This window comes from Copadichromis virginalis, linkage group LG8, assembly GCF_057382275.1.
Source record: "Copadichromis virginalis isolate Kocher_CV1m ecotype Utaka linkage group LG8, C_Virginalis_male_GT1.1, whole genome shotgun sequence".
In the NCBI taxonomy this organism is placed as follows: Eukaryota; Metazoa; Chordata; class Actinopteri; order Cichliformes; family Cichlidae; genus Copadichromis; species Copadichromis virginalis.
In genome coordinates, this window is record NC_140625.1 from 25,070,228 (window position 1) to 25,089,366 (window position 19,139).

A 19,139-nucleotide genomic window follows, 5' to 3' on the forward strand; every position below is an offset into this window, starting at 1 on the left:
TTGCTCAGGCAGAATAAAAGCAAGCCTCAATCACCCCTGCTAGCAACCATTGGTTTGAGGTGAAACCAGGTAGCTGGTTTCAAATGGAAAATAAGAGAAATAGCAGAATAAGTGGTTGCCTGTTTTAACGCAAGCAGGCTAACTGTGTTGGATCCAACAGTTGAAGAGGCACAACATTTTCTTATTTTAATAAGGACAATCAGATTTGACTTTTCACTAAATGGCAGTCTGACTTGAATGAGTTTTCTTGTGTGGATAGGTTGTCTACATTCAGTCTGAGCTCTGCATAAACGCATTAAAACCCTTCTCTGGGCGCTAATAATTCATTTCCATCATGCCTGCATTTTCATAACTGATGCCACACCGAGCATGCATAGCTTAGTATAGCACAGCGTAGCGTAGCATAGCGTGAAAGCAGCCCCGTGCCCTTATGATGGTGCACCATCCGCTGCAAAGACATCACTTCAAAGATGATCACCACACATTTTCTCACTCTTGCATATCAAGAATTCAAGTAGAAAGACAAAAACTAAGAAGCAATGCCGGGGACAAAAGCAGATCGCGACTAAGCCGTGTGAAACATGATATCGACATGAAGTTTTTTTTGGCAACGAGTGTTAAGATTGAAGAGATGAGACTTGAGAAGAGTGAATAAGGCATAAAGTATAACGGCCATGGATGATGGCACATGAGGTTTTCTGATGACACAAGAGGTTAGACACCGAAACCCTGCCTGAGGCAATTCTTGCTGTGCTATGAGTGCTTCACAAAAACCTTTCCTGTTCCTTTGATCTGTTTAGTCTGGGATCTAAGATGGGGCCTGGTGGACTTCTGTTTGAAGAAGTGCCATTTCAGTGAGGCGAAACCTTGCCGTCGTCTCTCTGTCATCTTTTCTATCTTTATGCTCGATTTCAGGCAGATATGCCTCTGCTACCTCACGCAAAGAAGAAGAAAAGAAAATAGGACGCGCTGTCCCTGTGACCCGCTGTGCACCAACTCCTCTTTTCCTCAACAAATCAAATGCCTCTCAAGGAAATTTGATTGAGACTTTGTGTGACCTTTGAACTGAGTAGATAGGGCAAAAGCCTGGCTACCAGCCAACACTACTTCAAATGTGGAGCTAGAGAGCAGAGGCTCGATCGATCTGCCAGTTACCTTTACTTGATTAGCATAACGTTAACATGGGCCCTTATGTGGTCCGGGATAGGATTTAACATTTGATGGATGGGCCATTCATTAGAGCAGGCAGCAGGAGCACTGAGAATGAAAGGGCAGCTGTATACTTTAAGCATGAGTGACACGATGAGTATCAATTAGGTCTATTGATCTACCTGTTATTGAGTGGAATGGGACAAGAGATGTGCTGCTTAGGGTCAATGACAGAGCAGGAAAATTGCACCATGAAAAACCTAGAAGGATGTGAAACACCTTAAAAAAGAATGGCTTTGAGAAAGGGTATGAAGAGGATGAAGGTAAAGTGTGTGATGTAAGTATACATGAAGATTCTCCACTTCTCTGTGAGCACTCTGTACCCGTAATATGGTGCCTCTACACTTTCCGCCCTAGTTTCTGCTTCAATCTTCGCTGATTATCTGCATTATGAAGCACCAGTAAATCCACTGAGTTTACAGGACCACAAGGGAGGAGCATGAGAATTCAAAATAAAAACGAGGAATGTTAAAAACAACACGTGGGTCAGATGTTATGTACAAATATGGTTAGGCAGCTTAGTGAATTAATTGCTTAGAAATAAAAATAAATTATTATAAAATAGATTTTCTGTACATTTTACATATACATAACAATATCTCCACATCTTGCCTTTGAATTACAGAGGAAAAAAGACAACTTCTCAAAAAATTAAAAAAAAAAAGTCATTTTCACATCAATCCCAGCCAAAGTTATGTCCTGTCATCTGGTAGAACTTCATGTTGAAGGGCCTGTAGAAGTCTCGTAGTCTCTGCACCACCTCAGGGTCAATGTTTGGATGGGTTCGCCCTTTGGTTTTTCCAAGGCAGTGGGGCTTGCTGCTGCCTTCTGCTTTCTTCAGGCACGGGAATCCCTTGGTCTGGTTGAAATAAAAATGTTTGTCTGTGATGATCCTCTTGAGCCCGAGAAAGTCTTGCACACGGCCCAGCTCTCCAGCTGGGTCGCTGATCAAACGCTCGCCGCTCACAAACAGGATCTGCTCCATGGGGAAGTACTGCAGCCAGTTGTCCAGGTGCTTGGCGTAGATGCCAATCTGGATGGCGCTCCATGACGTGTCAATGAGCCCTGTAGTCCTGTTTTTAAAGGTGAGGCTCTCAAACGAGGGAATGTCAGGCTTCTTAGACAGTGTCTGTGTGTAGTCGGAGATAGCTCTAGTGACAGGATCCCTCACTACGACGATCAGCTTGGTGTTCCGGGACATGGCGGAGATTCGGGCAGGAGCTTCCCTGGTCACAAAGTAGCTGGGAGTTTTCTCCATTGTGATTTGGCCCTCCAGGGTCTTGGGCATCAGCTCCCTGCAGAGAAAAAAGAAAGCAGGCCCAAAAAGAAGGTTAGGAGAAGGGTAAGATGCAGTAAGTTCTTGCATAATGTAATCAAGTTGATGGAGTGTACTGTGCTCTGCAATCAATGACTCACTAAGCCTGTAAAGCCTTATTATAGGGCTTGAAAACCTATTAGTGCAGGCAGCTCTCCAACATCAACAAGCTCACTCACTCATGAGATATCTCACTTCTGAGAAAAAACAGAAAACCTTTATTTACTCCAGAATCAAACAACTAGAGGAATTTCTAAATGTGACCAATCCTCTCGTTAACCATATTAGGTTTTCTAAGCCTTGCACAGACTTGCATGGTTGAGAAGACAAATGCAACACCCAGATCACCTAGAAGGGGCAAGATTTCATTTCATTTCATTGTGAATAATTCTGATGAGCCTTACAGTGTATTTTCTTTCCAAATTAACTCACAGCATGTGCAGATTCCATTATCTGATGTGTCTTCCCTGAGTAGCTTTTCCCCAAACCTCACTGCTGGATATGTTTCAAAGTGGTCACATTTAATCAAAATCTCTTGATATGCCCAATGGAGCAAACAGGCACAAAAAATTTGCCTTGCTGATTCAGGTATAGATGGCCACGGTTCTCTACCACCCTACTGGACCCCCAGTAAATGCAGCACCACAGAAAGATGATGATGTTTGTTTCAGAAAGGTTTTTTTTGACAAGAATGGCTTTGGTTTTGTGCGAAAACTGGCAAATGGGCTTTAAACATATATGTTACATGCAGACATATAATCAAGAGGTACATGGGAACAACTGGTTTTGAAGGAAAAGTGAACGCACTCTGCTCTCTCCGCATCGGATTTCAGAACTAGTGGCCAAACTCAGAGTCTAGATTATGGTGGAGGCGATAAGAGCGGTTTGACTGACATTGGGATGTGGATCGCTTTTCGCTGTTTGGCCCCCAGACCGGGAGAAAAAGTAGCCTGTGTAATGTACGTGAGATCAAATATGTTTCTGTTTTTTGCTGGATGGAAAGGATTTAAAGGACTGTTACACACACACAAAATGGGCTGAAATTCAAGACATAAAACATCCCAACAAAGAATGAAGAAAAAGCAGTTGAAATCATTCAAAGGAAGGGAGAGATAACTGAGGGCATTGATCTATCAGGGAAAACACTCTCACAGATAAGGTTCCTGTTAGGCTGTTGTAGCCTGAAGCTCGCCTTTGTTGTTAAGGCCAGAACACTAATAGCCCATTGTGTAGACAGTACTATGGTAGCAGATCCCATTCAAACACTTTGTAATCCTACACAATATGTTTACAGGTGACAAAGGCTGAAGACATTCTGTACATTTAGATATTTGTAATGCTTGATTCGTTCCCAGACCTCCATCTGCTCCTCAGGAATATACTCTAAAGGCTGGAATCTAGTTCATGTCCATTTAGCTCGTGGTTAATTCATGTAACATCAGCTCTCTGTCGTCAATGCACATATCAGTGCGCACGAGGTTGAAAAGTGGGGAGGGGAAAAAAAATACCCAGGGTAATGTTGGGTAATCACTAAAATGTCTCATGGAAATGTTGTTGGCATTTGTGTAATCTTAATGCAGTGCTTGTGATCTAATTATGATGATATCATCTTGATTACTGACACATCAGTCGAGTGAACGGAGCAAACGAGAGGGAAAAGCGAGCTTATTTCCAAACATTAATAGCCTGTTGAAATCAGAACGTGCACGCCAGCAAGCCATTTCTGGATGTATAAATGCAAACAGCACATGAACACACGCTACGTTTTTGAAAAGCACCTCTTGAATCTCCTCAAGGAGTATAAACCAAACATGCTTGAGTCAAACTGCATGCCATTCTTCATTCTCTCGATGCACAATGGTGATACTGCCTGCAAGCTTTTTGTCATTCCTTGTGCTAACATACAAAAAGAGTTCAGAGCCAAACAGAAGAGGCAAATGGCTCCCGAGCTAATCCGATTTCAACACGACAATGTGGCATGGAGATAGGGAGGAGGCCTGAGTTACAATGTGCATAGTGATAGATTATGCTGATCCAAGCTCAGGGAATCCTAAAAAAAAATCAAGTGTTGGGGGTTGAAGGAGCATAAAACTAGGGGATGGTCAGAAAGTGGCGAGGAAACCCCTAAAAGGCGCCAAATCCACAAGAAGAGGGCCCCCCTAATAAAAAATCTCCACCTCAGACTTTGCCCACTCTCTCTGCCAAAGAAGCCGGAGGGGAAAAGGCAGGAAAGGAGAAAAGAGAGAAAAGGAGGGGAATTTAAGTGGGACAAGTAGCTCTTGGAAAAACAATGCCTATTATACTCTCTTTTGATTTATGAGGTGCTGCTTTTAAAGATTCCGTCAGCAAACAGGCAATTCTGTGACACCGGGCTCCTCTTTTTTCCTCCTTTTCTTTGAAAGTGAGCCTTTGTCCCTGAGCGGAGGGGTGAGCAGGGCAGTGGTCAGGGCACAGGGGCGGGGATGGGGGCAGGGTAGAGAGGGGGCAGAAAGTGGAGGGTGGGTGCTTACTGGGGCCTGAGTGGAGCACTTCGCCATCCTTCTCAACCTCAAGAGAAGCTGTTTGGAGAGCTCTTAAGTGAAACGTGTGCCAAAATTGCCCTGCAAACATCACCCTGTCCCCTTTAGATAAAAGCAACTCATGTCTTTTATAGGAAACAATAACACTCCAAATAACTTATTGGACCTCATATAGTATATCACAAAGAATTCTTTGCTTGGTGGCACTTTTGAAATTGTTATATACATATATATACTTATGTGTGTGTGTGTGTGTGTGTGTGTGTGTGTGTGTGTGGACATCGTTTTCCATTAAGAATAATTCCAAGTTGACAGGTAAGCTAAAAACAGTGATAAGACAGAAAGCAGAAGCCGCTGTCACATGACAGCATCAAAGAAGGGCCAGCGGAGCGGCCCTTTGGCCTGCGCTTTAAAGAGCCCTCATCCCATCAGAGCTCAGAATGAGGGTTATTTCGATCTGATGTTTCTGCCTCCCTCCTGTCACATTTGATTCAATGATAACGGGCTGCCACTGAGCTGTCTGTTTCACAGCATCCCTGACAAAATGACTGGTTTGCTCAAAGACAAAAGGAAAAAAGCTATTTGGCGTGCGTCTGTCGATTTTATATTTGATACAAAAGGTTTTCAATTATCTCACATGTCTGGATGTTGAAAGCATTTGAATCTCAAATTAGGGTTTGTTTATTTGAATACAGACAAATCGGAGGGCATTCTGTATCGACCATAAAAAGGGAGGGTGTGGCTTTACTCGCGTGGGCATTTAAAGCTAATGCACTCTGATTTCTATGGCTTGAATACCCTGGAGTGAGTATTACCGTCCCATGGGAGGTAACAACACCCACAACAACAGTATACAACAGTATACACTGTACAGTGCTCTAAGCATGTTTATGTACAGGCTCAATTAACCTGTCAGCATACACTAGTGTAAGAAAATCAAACAAATCGGGTACTTCAGAGGAATCAAGCACTTAACTTTGTGCTGAGTTTTCTTTACATTCACTCCGGTCTCTTTTCCAGTGATCTAAGAAGGTTCACTCGACCCTTGGCAATCAGGCCTTGAAGTCCGATAGCAAAGTGACACTTCACGAGTATAAAGCAGGAGAGGGAGGAAATGAGGGAAGAGGTACTGAAAGGCTCCCTTTCTTTTCCAAGGGCCTCCTTCCGAGACCCTCTCATGAACCAATGCGCTGAACGTACAAGCATTTTCAGGAAATACAAAGACACATCTTTATTCCTTACTTGATGATAAGGATCTCGAAAGCCATTTGTTCATTCACAGTCCAAAGTGTTCCTATTTCCATCTTTTCAACCCAGGAGACAACAAGCATTTGAGCCTGATTTGGAAATGCAGGACATTTCATGTGCATCACGAACGCATATGAAAGAATTCATGGATGAGGGTTTTGTTCATAGTAGCCTGCATGCTATGAAACAGCAGTAAGCAACATGTTTACACGACATGCGCACTACAGATGCTACTGAGGGAGGCAAGCATGCACGGCTCTGCTGGTTCACGGAATATTTTCAAAGTAGCATTTAAGTACATACAGAAGCCAGACATTTTGAAATACGCTCCACAGTGCCTGGAGTCTGACATTATATTTACCACAGAGCATGGCTTTGGCTGTAAATTAAAAGAATAAAGAAGATGGTTTATGGCCACTCCAATGCAGAGAGGGAGGAGTGCTCTGAATGGAGTCGCAGAAGCTTCATCTGGTCTCTCTTTCAAGCACTCGAAGAGGAGTCCAGGTGTTAGTATGTGGTCACTTAGAGCTTTTTGACAGCTCATTTCCTGGCTGAGAAGAGCCAGACACCCCTGCTTAAAGATGAGATCTTGCAGGAGTATAGGCTGAAAGGTGTCTGTGTGCATCTTTATCTTACAGTTTGATGGTGATATATCTTTGGGAACCCCAAAAACTATACATTCCTTTGGCCATACTATTGAGTAAGTCTCCATATGTGCATGTACATTTCACACACACCAAAGTCATGCTACAGCCTCAAATTAACAGCCTGGCTTCAGTGCATAATGGTTTCACTGTAAAGAGAAGGTGGCTGAGTGGAAGCCCCTCCAAATCTTCTGTCTGCTAAAGGGATTAATAATGCAGGCTAGCCTAGTATCACACACTCAGACCTTGAGAGCAGGACCCTGCATGGGATGGGGCATATCTTGCAGCTAAAAGGAGGAGTGCTGCTTGAAAGCAAAATTCCTCCTCCGAATTGCTGGGAATGCTGTTGTCAAGAGTGCCTGTCAGTATTAATGGAGTTACTGCAGACCACTTCCCACCCCTATCTCTGTTCCTCTACTAAAAAGCGATTCTGTTTAGAAAGTCCCACCGTCTCACCAACAATAGTACCCATGGTCTTGACTCAAGGTCATACCTAGAACATTTATCACAGCATTTCTGCTAACAAGGTCTTATCAAGAACGGAAGGAAGGACAAAAAGGAAATAGCCAAAGGTTCCACAGCCGGGTCTAAAAGGTCAGGGTGTAATTATTCGCTAGCATTTTAATCTTTCTCAGAGCAGCACAGATTGCAGAGGACAAACTGGTCAGAGCTCTGTGACACTTTGACACAGAAATTCTGGGCTTGAAGTCCTGATTTGGTTGATAAATGTAACTCCTAGGCCCTGAACTCCATCAAGACATTGCGCTATGTCAAAGCAGCCTGGGAATATCCTGACCCTCCAAGTAAACAAAACAGTTAACCCAACCGTCGCAACCCGTCCATCCATCATTTTAAGCTGAAGTCAGGGAGTTGCACTTCACTGATGTGGAGCTTTTTTTTTTCCTCTTCATTTTAGCGCCTCTTACAGAAGGAATGTGTGTGTAAAACAGTGTGTAGGAGTGGGAGCGTGAATGACAGAGACAATGTGAATCGACAAGAGAGGGAAAGACAGAAAGTGGGAAAGAAGGGGAGTCAGGCCTTGCGGTTTGCAGACCATGCACACTCGTTTGGGCTCATACCCAGCCTGGTTTTGGAGGCAACATCAGACACAAGTAAAGCAGAATAAATAAATAGAGAACAAACCACCACATATAATGCCATGGGCTTCATGTTTACCCCCCTCTGTAATGTCCTGAAAATACTTAAGTGAGGTTGAGACATTCTTCTCTGATGCTGTCGTGGTTACCTTATGATGGGTAGCGCTGCAGAGGCGTGACAAGCACAAATTATTCAATTTTAAAACTAACTATAAGTTTTCCTATTCGGAAAATCTGTTTTCAAGTGCATTTGTTGCTATCTGGCACCTTCGGAAAACAACACTGGAATGTGTGGAGCCGCAGAGATTATTCAGGCCTGGAACCACACCGGCCTGTGGCCATAGGCGGCTGCCTAGAATTACTGAGTGTTAATAACCCTGCAGCGAAGCGAGGGAGCCCACCATGTGGCATAAATAAAACAGAGGAGTTGGTGAAAGGCATGGCGGGGAGAAGAAAGTAGCAGTAACTCCTCCCGTTTTGAATGTGCAACTCTTCGCAAGTGCTGTCCTATTTTTCCTCCTTCGGGCTTTTAAAAGCATCGGCCAAGAAGAAAAAAAGTAAAAAGCTTTAATTGGCCAACCTTAAAGAAGTGAAAGATCCCATCATCTAAGCATCACTTAAGACTACATCTCATCACTTTGTTTGACATGTGATACAAGATGATTCACCTGACACCACCACAGCGATCAAGCTACTCGCTGCGTGTGCGTCAGCCATCAGACGGACACGCTGTGAAAGCCTCCACTTTGTGATACTAGCCAAAATTTGTTTAGCACTAGTAATCCTCTTTAATTAATGTGTTTGCTTGGGGTGTTTGCTGAAGGTGTTACCCCGGAGCTAGCCACGCATTCCACCACTCCATCAGTATCAGGGTGCGACTGGATGACAGCTGGGATGAAATAAACCAGTGAACCGTAAAAGAAAAAACAACGGGGCAAACAACAACGGGGAGCTGCAGGTGAAGACTCGGTTTGTGTATAGGAGCAAGTGTTTGCCTACTCTGTGTGTGTCTAAGCATATCTGGGTGTTGATGTGTGGGTGTGCAGTCAGAATCAGCCATTCTGACTGCTTTCCTGACGCTTGACATGCACCAAGAGGCACATGACTCCTTGATCTAGCTACAGCAGAGATGAATAAAAGATGAAACAGACTCAAGAAGAACTTACATGCCACCACCCCCACTCCCTAGGCGCACACTCAGTCACACACAGAGAGACAGAGGGAGCGAGCAAGCTACTTTGCATCCTGTTTGAATTGGCTGTCATCCGTAACTGCCTGCACACCTTTTTGAAGACAGGTGAACTACAAAGTGTGTGTGCAAGAAAGAGGGGATTTCCTGTCTACTGTATGTCACTCACCAAGTCCAAAACCATCTCTGCGTGTGTTTGGGCTCTATCATTTTGCTTCTATTACTCACACTGCAGCTGTTGCTGCAGGTTAATGGTTTACAAATTCCTAAAGACAGCCTGCCTCCCAAGCAAACATATAATTAGCTATACTGAGTAGGGATAGCATGACAATTAACCTACTCCTTTCCGAGATGGAAACAGTGGCAGAAGCAGTTTTTATCCTTTAATCTCTCTCTTTTCCTTGGTCTGAAAGGATAGATTTTTTTATATAAATATACAATAACATCTCCAAGCAATAACTCTGTCTTCAGCTTTATAGAACTAAGTTATGTTTTGCTGCATTGTTTGCTATAAATTCCATTCAGAGGCATTTTTCGCTAAGGAGGTGGGCAAACAGAGCTCTCAGTACACAGAAGAGCAGGGTTTCCATCCAGATTCCAACTGGTGGTTATGTGTTATGCTTTGCTAGGGTTAGAGAAATACCGTGGTTTTAGTAAATAAACATGTTACATGTCAAGTCACCTTCCTGAATTCTGCAAGTGCTTCCAGTGCTGCCAGGGTCTAAAAATAGCAACGCAATTAATAATTTTGCAGTATTTAGGAGGGAAAAAAAGAATGTTGCGATTAAACACATTCGTGATAAGCTCACTTTGATGTATTTCTGGCTTCCAAATGCCAGCGCACATCCATAATTTAACAGACATGCCAAAACACAGAATGCTCTAAATTTTCCGATTTGGAAACTATCTTTAGTCTTATTTTGATGGCACTCTTCACACAAAGATAGAAATCATCAGGCTTTTCATCTTTTTTTCAGCAAATAAAATTTAGTCCACCTTTCATAAATAAACTTCACTAAGATCTTAATATCTGACTTCCTGTTGGGGTGTTTTGGTGTTAAATTAGCACATAACCGCTACAGTAATATTAATATAACTTACAGATAATGGAGGAGTAGTTTTTGCTTCTAAAGTAACTGAGTGCAGTTTTCAGCTTTAGATCAGTTAAACAAGGAAGAGAAAAACTGCACGTGGTGGAAAAATAATTGGCATTGAGTAGAGTTTGGCCAGGTTGTCTTAGAGGTGAGCTGAAGTGTTCTTACAGCTCTTACGAGAGCCCAACAGCACTGGGAGTACATCTAAATGGAGAGAGTGACTAGTGTCGAGCAGCCAAGGTGGAGGGAGACAGCTCGAGGTTTCTAATGAGCTCTGCTCTTTTACTGCCAGGCTAATGGAAACCTCGAGAGACCTTCCTTGCATTCTCTTTCTGTGTGTGTTATGTGTGTGTGTGTGTGTGTGTGTGTGTGTGTGTGTGTGTGTGTGTGTGTGTGTGAGTGTGTGTGTGTGTGTGTGAGTGAGTGAGTGTAAGAGAGAAAGCGTGTCCTCCTTTCTCCCACAGGCAGGCTCGCTCTCCAACACCCTAATGGCTACCTCTGGGACTTAATACCTGGGACAAGTGAAGCTGTAAAGGTCTACCGTCATCAGTTTTTTTCCGTTCCTCCCACTCCTAAATTACTTTTCCTTTCCTTTGGAAAGGACATAAGACTCACCTGATTAACCTACCTTTAGAAGAGTAACAGTAAATAATTAACAAAATGGTATACGGGTGTCTGTCTCCAGCAGCCTCCAGGGGAACCTTTTTAATGTGCCAGAAAGTGTTTATTTAGCAGCAATGACTGACCATTAACTCTGGAGGGAGGATGTCTGGTTCTGTTCTGACATGTAAAACAACATCCAAATTATCACCTCGTTAAAAAGGGTCTAATTCACACGTAACACAGAGGGAGGGTTTGTATACCGCTTTCTCCATCCTAAGCTTCCTTTCTCCTTGCTCCAAGACCACTTCATTTGAATTCTTTGCATTTTATTGTTGGTGGGCTTGAATTACTTTGGCATTATAAACAGAGAGATTTTACATCAATGCCATTCAAGCCTCTTTTTATGATGCCATTGTTTATTTACACTGACACAAGCCAGTGTAATGCCGCCCCGGTGTGTGATTTTGCATAGCACGCTGGCATTGTGTAACCAGAGGAGTTTGACATCTAACAAAGCAGCGCCAGTCCTGACTTACACAGATGTTACTACATGCACTGCAATCCCTAAGTCACTCCAACATAGCCCCCAATCCAACCTTCCTTTTATACAGAACTGCAAAAAAAAAAACAATGCCACAAAATGTGTCTTTTAAAAATGTGTTTGTGTGGGTTTATTTGTGTTTGTTTGAATGACTTTGTCTTCTTATTCTTTGCATCATCCATTTGAGTCAAATGTTGACAGCAACTTCCTGTCAGCCTCCTCTTTTATCCTCTGATTCAGCAGGAGGTTGCTGTCTGTTGCAGCTATATTGTCTTCACTGGTGTGGCTAGTGTTCTCTGCACACCAACAGGAGAAGGATGGGGGATGCAAACCACCACGGCACAGCGCTGCCACTCCCTTCTCCACAGGTCTCCCCTTTCACTATTAACCGGTTGTAATTTGGGGATAAAAGCTGCCTTTTTTCCCTGCTTCTCCACCTCCCCCAAGGTCACTCTGTATTCTTGACCGGGCTACGCCAGCTTAGGCAAAGAGGAGAGGGCTTCCCTCGCCCCTCTACACTGACCAAAGCCTTCTCTGGTAGTGGGTCACGGCTGGTCATCGAGGCCTGCAGTGAGCCCCACCCAGAAATGTAAAAACCAAGTATGACATGTGACACCATTCTTGCACATCAGCAACACAAGTGCGCAGCTGGAAAACTGGAAAAGAAGGAAGAGATTTGAGGATGATGTTTGGGGGAAGAACTGGGAGGCACCGATGAGAAACAGGGTGCCACTGACGAATAATCCACCCATATGGGAACTGAAGGTGGAAGTTTAGCCAACACGGAGGCACAGTTTCAAACTGCTTGTTTTCACGTTGGCCACTGCTATTGAGGATTTGAGCAGAGGATGTGAACCTGCTGTCAGCTGTACGGTTGGCTGGCCGGGCGCTCATTCCCAGAGGAACTGTGGAGTTCCAGGAATCAGGAAACAATCAGAGGGCCAAAGTATCTAATCATGAATCTGGCATTGTCTTTACTGCAGCTCCATCTGAATGAGAGCCACTTAAACTTTCAGTACTTGATTTTTATCAAACACAGTTTAAAAATAATGTTTTTTTTAAGTCTTCCTGTACATAACTCAGTAGGTTTTCTGCTGTCGTGCGATTGTTTATGAAGCGTTGTAAGATCCCCTGTGGGGCTTGTAGCTTCCAGCAGCTTTCTGTAGCTCTGCAGATGGTCAACACACAGACCCTGTCAGCAAGCAGACGTGGGTCTGACCTCAGTCAAAGGCTCTTAACCCACCTCTACACATTACCTCCAATCAAGCCTGACCAATCAATACTGGCTATCCCAGAGGGGTCAGGCCATGGAGACATTTGTGTATGATGTCTGACAGTTTCAGTCTTCTGTGACATCAACTGAAGATTATTTGTGGTTTCACAGCTGAGCCTATTACAATAACGCTGTATGTATTGAATGAACAACACTTCCACGTACCCACTGACTTTCCTTAAAACATCCCGTGTATGCAAACATTAGCACTCGATGTTTTGTTGGTCAAATGATGCTCTATAGAACCAGGTGGCCCTTTTGGCCATTCAGAGGAAGAAAGGAGGGTGAGGTCAGTGGCAACAGAAAGTGGATGGGTCACCTACATGGAAATAGGAGCTCCCCTGTGGCGAGCAGATAAAGGACGTGCACCCATCCAGAACCGTCTCTGACATGGTCAAGAGATGCAGTCTGACTCCACCTCAAGAACTAGCAGTGGGGGTAGAGATAAATAACGGCTTTCAAACAGTGCAGACTTCCGCAAGCATCCTAAGTCTGATAGAGGAACTTGGTTTCTTTTCATTTTTTTTAAAGGAAGTTCCCCTTTCAACAATGCTCCACTTGTCCTTTTGTGGTGCTGTAAGTAGCTTTTACTGACACTGCTTTTTAAGTCCGTTTACCTCCACGGTGTTTTATCACAGACTCGATACAAAGGTTGACCAGCGAGACATCCTGCTCAGGGAAGGCACCCATTCAGACAGAACAATCTCTACAGAACTGGAATCACCTTTGATTGCAAATCACATGAAGTGTGCGATCCAACTGTTATATTACTTTACTTCGACACACCACTTCTTTAAACTCACAACCAGAAGCAAACCTTTTTAAAAATTCTCATGCGGAGAACAAACAGCTGACAGCCTCTGATAGGTTCTAATTAAAACGAGCTTAGTAATAGCACAAGTTAACACCACAATATGAAAACCTATGACACATACCACTATATGGCCGTAAACTATGTTACTGCACCCTGCCCGACATGTGTACAGCTTCTCGTTTAATGCTAAAGCCACTCCGAGGGAGGAGCGACAGCGTCAACAGTGCCTGGGCCTGACAGTGAGCTAAGACCAGAGCCCGCGACACGACAGCAAAACCACAGCACAGTAATTACATATCAAAGCCCCTTCATAGCAAATACGGCTAAATGGGATATGAAGAGAGCAATATGCACCACAGACTGACAGGGCGGGATGAGGACTGTAGTCAACAAGAGTTAGGAATAAATAAAATACTGCAAGTTGAAGAAAACAAAGTCGGTGTGGAAGGAGAGAGGCCTTCAGCTAATGTGCATGAGTTAAAGCATGTTTCAAGGTGACATACAAGATCATACAAACTGAGGGAAAAAACTGATTTAAGCTATTCGCAGTTTCTTAAAAACTTCAATACAAACTTCTATAAACTCTCAAAAAAGCCAAACCACTCCAACTTTTTATGAGCGTTCCTGTCACTTCTCTCTGATTGTTTTATTCCATCAAGTGAAACACAGTTACAAACGTTTGCTTGCTAATTATCTTTGTTCTACACCAGTCTGTGAAAAATCACACAAAAATGAAAGTGGTTAATTTAAAAAAAGCACTTGCACTGTTTTCCCTGTGCTTATTCTTTGGGAGCTATTAGTTTTTTATTTTATGAATGACCTTACTGCAATTATGCCATTAATGTGTGTGCTATAGAGAAGCATACATGTTTTTAAAATTATTATCAGATAACACCGGTTTCGCTTACACTACTCCAGGGAACAGATGCAAATAGAAAATAAAGAACCAATGTTCCTCTTCACATTCAGTCACAGTGGCCTGCTTAATTCTGAGTCACTCTTTCTGTGTGTGTGTGCGTGTGTGTTCGTCGGGGCTAGTTCATGCATGACCTCACTGCGAAAATGTGTACCTCCTGATACAAGGACCCCTCGGTCAAAAGCATGAATCATGTGTTTGTCTTTGGCACAACTAAAAACTGTCAAAGAACATCAGAAATCCACAAAAGGACTTGTTATCTCCACCTCCTTTCATTTTGAAACTTCTCTTCCCGCTGCCTGCCCGAGTCTTTTCTGCTCTCTCTGTCTCTCTCTGCGGCTGCATTTACTTGGTGGAATTCCAACGCTAAATGCGTGCCCATTGGGGGAGGCGAGGATGGTGCAAGCTAGTTACAATGGTGCATGACAGGGAGATTGTGCAAATCAACAAACAATGAGAGGTACGTTACACAACTCAGACACAAACACACACACATAACTGTCTCCATAAATGACCATGATCTCTGATCACATTCCCACAGAAAATATTTCAATGCCACACAATTTTGCTTCTGTCTGGAAAATGTCAGTATTCCCCTCCCAAATTGCCAAATCGTCTCCAGTATTTTATTCTAATGGGACAGTGAGGGGGATCAGCAATGAATTAAGTATAATTTCCCTTCTCTGTCCATCCTCACCCTCGAAAAAGAAACCCTTTTTTTCACTACAGGGACTGCTTACACCAGCTGTTTCACTGTAATGTTCACTCCTCACTGCAGTTCTTTAACAGAAGTATTTCATAACAGGTTTTGCTGTTACCAATCTGAATGAACTTGAACAAAAAGTTCATGGATTTTTGTTTAACATAAGCGCTGTTTAGATGTGCCTCCAAAGCATAAAACGCCTTTATCACAAAAAATAAAACACATAAAAATAATGTGGAGTGTACACTGCTCCAGTGCTGTCGAATAGCTTGTGTTTCCAATGCAAAATAATCAACAAATAATAAAATTCTATCACAAAACCTTGAGTCCTGATTTCTTTACATGGTTTTGAAAAAGTATTGAATTTCATAGTCTAAAAGCTGACTGTACTTTTTCACATTTCCCCATACAAGAAAAGTTGGGCATGCAGTCGCTGGAAGTCAGTTAAATAACCGCCTTCCCAAACCAGTTAATCTGGCTGCAATAAATCAATGATTCTATCAAAGCGAGCACATGAAAAACAAATCACAAAGACGTGATCACAATTTAAAGTGTAAAATCTTTTGATGAACTTTGCTTTTTTTATATTCATACAAAACTTAAACTTAAAAAAATAAATAAATAAAGATGGTAATTAACCACATTGGGTAAATGTTTTTGAAAGCGTGATTATAACGTAAACAATAACATTGCATCTGTAGGTGTCATTTTATCAATTAGTAAATGATAATAAATCAATAAAATCAGTTGACCATTGGTAAATGAACAGCTGGAACTTTACCTGCATTTTAAAAATAGCTTAAAAAAATACCTGAGCACTGATAAAAATAAGATAAGTAAAATATAACTAAAACGAAACAAAATATGTGTAAAACTAGTATTAGAATATATTTTTAAGTCTGTCTGTGCTGTGACCTGCCAAGTATGGTCATTAAGCTCAATAGTCCCTCAGCTCCTTATATTAACACTTAAGTGACCAGGATAATCTCAGACTGGACCTCTGAAGATGGTAAATGGCTTTTGTTCTATAAAGAATCCTTTCATTGTCTTTTACATGCCATTTACTTGCATTAAGCCCATTGACATAACAATAGCTGAACCCCTTTCAGAGCAACAAACACTATTAGGTAAAATATTCCACGGGACAAACATGTAATAATATTGAGATTTTTTAATTTTCCAAACCTGATCTAACAAATCAACTGATTTTTTACCTTTTTCTTAACTGGGTCTTAACACAGTGAGGTTGGTCAGATTTTCTTGAATTGCGCTTCAAGACTCTTTTCATAAGGCGTTGTAGCTGAGTAGTCTGAAATTTGTCCGTATTTGTTCACTATAAGCGAAGGAGAAAGGTCGGTCAGGACCTGACTGTAGCCCGTACAAACGTAATAAATGAGAAATAATTTAATTAAAACCTCTCCTTGGTCGTAAAATAACACGACTCAATCAAAGAAACTGGAAAAGTAGGTTTGAATCTGACATACAAGCCTGAGTACGCATCCCCGTGGAGGTGCAATATTGCACTGTGTCCAACAGAGATCACTGCACATCGCAGAAACACGCCAATCTCACCGTAATCTCTATCAGGCTACATAATGCGCTTTCAATTCTTCGATTCTTTCAAAACAAAATTACGCACGCGATGGAAGGGGGAAAAAAGCAAGCCATTAACCCTCAAAATTAACAGTTAATTAAAAATGCCTAATCTGTGCTGCCGACATCCAAAAGGACGTAAACATACAGAACAAAGCGGAGGTAACAACCCGTGTGTTTATTTAAAGGTTTAAGTTGTGAAATAAACTCAAAACCTGTTGGATAATTGTTAGAATTTGGTGTGCTTTGATGGGCTCCAAATGAGTGACATATAAATCAATTTATGAGTAAATAGATTAAGCTGTGTTTAAAAAAGAAAAATGACTTAAATGTTGTTGGATTGAAAAATGAACAAGCTTACAAAAAATTGTGTGCAACCTCTAAATCTGACGCACAAATCTACAGCCTTTCCGACCCTTGTTTGTCTGGCTTACTAAATAAATTCAGCATCGCTGTTCTGCACTGCATTGCAAATTCTTTCGTACAGTTTCTTCCCCCGGAAAAGTGTATTCGCCCTGCATCCAGATAAACAAACGCCCGGTGATTAGTTTTACCTGTACCACTCCAGCCCGTTGTCATAGTTGCGGTCGAAGAAGTGAGGCTCCGCTCCCACGGCTCTGATGTCAGGATGGACCCGGAGAAACTCCAGCAGAGCCCGGGTCCCTCCTTTCTTCACACCGATGATGATCGCCTGCGGCAGCTTCTTGCTCCCGGAGCCGTTGGAGAAGCTGGACATGGCGCTGGGCTCCGGGGCTCTTTGGTGCTCCCCGTGCATCTCGTCCCAGTCTTCGGCTCTGTCAGAGTCCAGCTCGTTATTGAGCAGGTCTCTGGACGCAGCGGTCCTGATGGACGGCTCCTCATAGTCACTCTCTATATCCTCCCAGGGCTGCGGTTTGGCCAGCAGTCTGGACACCAGGTCCGTCCTGCTGCTCTCTGTCCTCTTGCCCACCGCAGAACCAGTCTCCTTGCCCCGGTAACTCTCCACGACCAAACTTGGCATGGTGGAACAGTAGCCCACGCATGAGTACAGCATGTATACCCAGATTAAAAACATGATGCTGAGCAGTATTAGTTTCTTCTTCACGGGGCTGGACCAGAAGGCATACAGGTTGTGGAAAATCAGGCTATATTCCATAAGCCTTTCGGTTGAAAACCATATCCCAGCGGCGCATATTGCCTAACTCACTCCCGGTGGCACCTTTGCAATCCTTGCAAAATTAAGCACATGCTCATGAAAAAAACTAAAAATAAATAAACCCTACAAATAAAACAAACAAATAAACTAGCCTAAATAAAAGCGGATGGATCGGTGCATCCAGGAATGAGAAGGCATGGAGGAAACGATAATCACAAGGGTACTTAAATTTGGGGAAAGTGTTGAGTTGCGACAGGCGCAGCACAGCCCCGCGTGAGCCTCATCTCAGGTTTGCACAAGCTCCTGGGTGAGCGCGAGACCTTATACAGAGACGCGCGCGAGAATGACGGCGGCAACGGCCAATAGCCGCGAGGGAGATAAATATGCAAGGCTTATGTTGATACAAGCGGGCCAATCAGGTGGGAGCATGGGCGAGTCCGGCCGTGGGATCCTGGGTATGGAAATGAGGCGTGTGTGCGGGACTCTGCTGAGAGTTTGGAAAACTTTCACACCGGGCAAAGAGTTCAATTAGCTGAAGTTTTAAATGTTTCACTCATCGTTCACACAGTTTTTTCCCCCATCTATTTTCAAAATGGTTTTTTTTCAACTACGAATTCCAAAGCTAATGTTGTCAGAAATATGAAAAAATGGTGGTGAAAAAATGTCTATAGGCTACATAAACAGTGCAAAAATAATCTCAGTTCACAAACCACATAATTTGAATGACACAGACTGTGAGTGAATGCGAAGAAATGAGGAGGGCACAGTGCTGGCGGTTAGAACTGGAAACAGGAAGCGTTACTTCATTATTTAGTTGATATTTTGTACATATTATCAAAAATTTCAATCCTCCCCCCCCATAAAGAGCAATAGAACCTATTAACAATGACATACTAAATAATAACAACAACAACAACAACAACAACAACAATAATAATAATAATAATAATAATAATAATGATAATAATAATAATAATAGTTAGCCTATAACTCCCAGGTATATTTCCTTTGTATTAAACGTGTGTCTTAATTGGATTTTTTTTCGCGCATTACAATAACTTTGCTTAGTTCTCCAACTTAGTTTTGCAGTTTTTTCAGTACTCAGCACGTTAATTAACGATGCAAAGCAGGAAACAATACTTCGATAATCCAACATGAGTGCTCTCCCGGGCTTTGTTATTCTAATATCCTGCTTCTGACAAAAGCTTGAGAAGCAGAAAATCACGATTTTAATCTGCATTTATTA

General features: G+C 42.6%; 1 protein-coding gene across 1 annotated transcript; it reads right to left on the reverse strand.

Moving 5' to 3' along the window:
- Positions 1-1,750: 1,750 nt before the first annotated feature.
- Positions 1,751-18,176, reverse strand: hs3st3b1b (heparan sulfate (glucosamine) 3-O-sulfotransferase 3B1b). Its single transcript, XM_085466745.1, has 2 exons — positions 17,313-18,176; positions 1,751-2,504 (listed from the first exon to the last, which is right to left on the reverse strand). Exons 1-2 carry the CDS (start codon positions 17,891-17,893, stop codon positions 1,886-1,888), a joined length of 1,200 nt encoding a protein of 399 aa, XP_085322871.1. The 5' UTR covers positions 17,894-18,176; the 3' UTR covers positions 1,751-1,885.
- Between the last annotated feature and the right edge of the window lie 963 nt (positions 18,177-19,139).

Coding starts and splice junctions, on each gene's coding strand:
- hs3st3b1b (XM_085466745.1), bottom strand. CDS start 17,893: ATGGAATATAGCCTGATTTTCCACAACCTGTATGCCTTCTGGTCCAGC. Junction 2,505..17,312: donor AACGGGCTGGAGTGGTACAG/GTAAAACTAATC, acceptor TTTTCTCTGCAG/GGAGCTGATGCCCAAGACCC.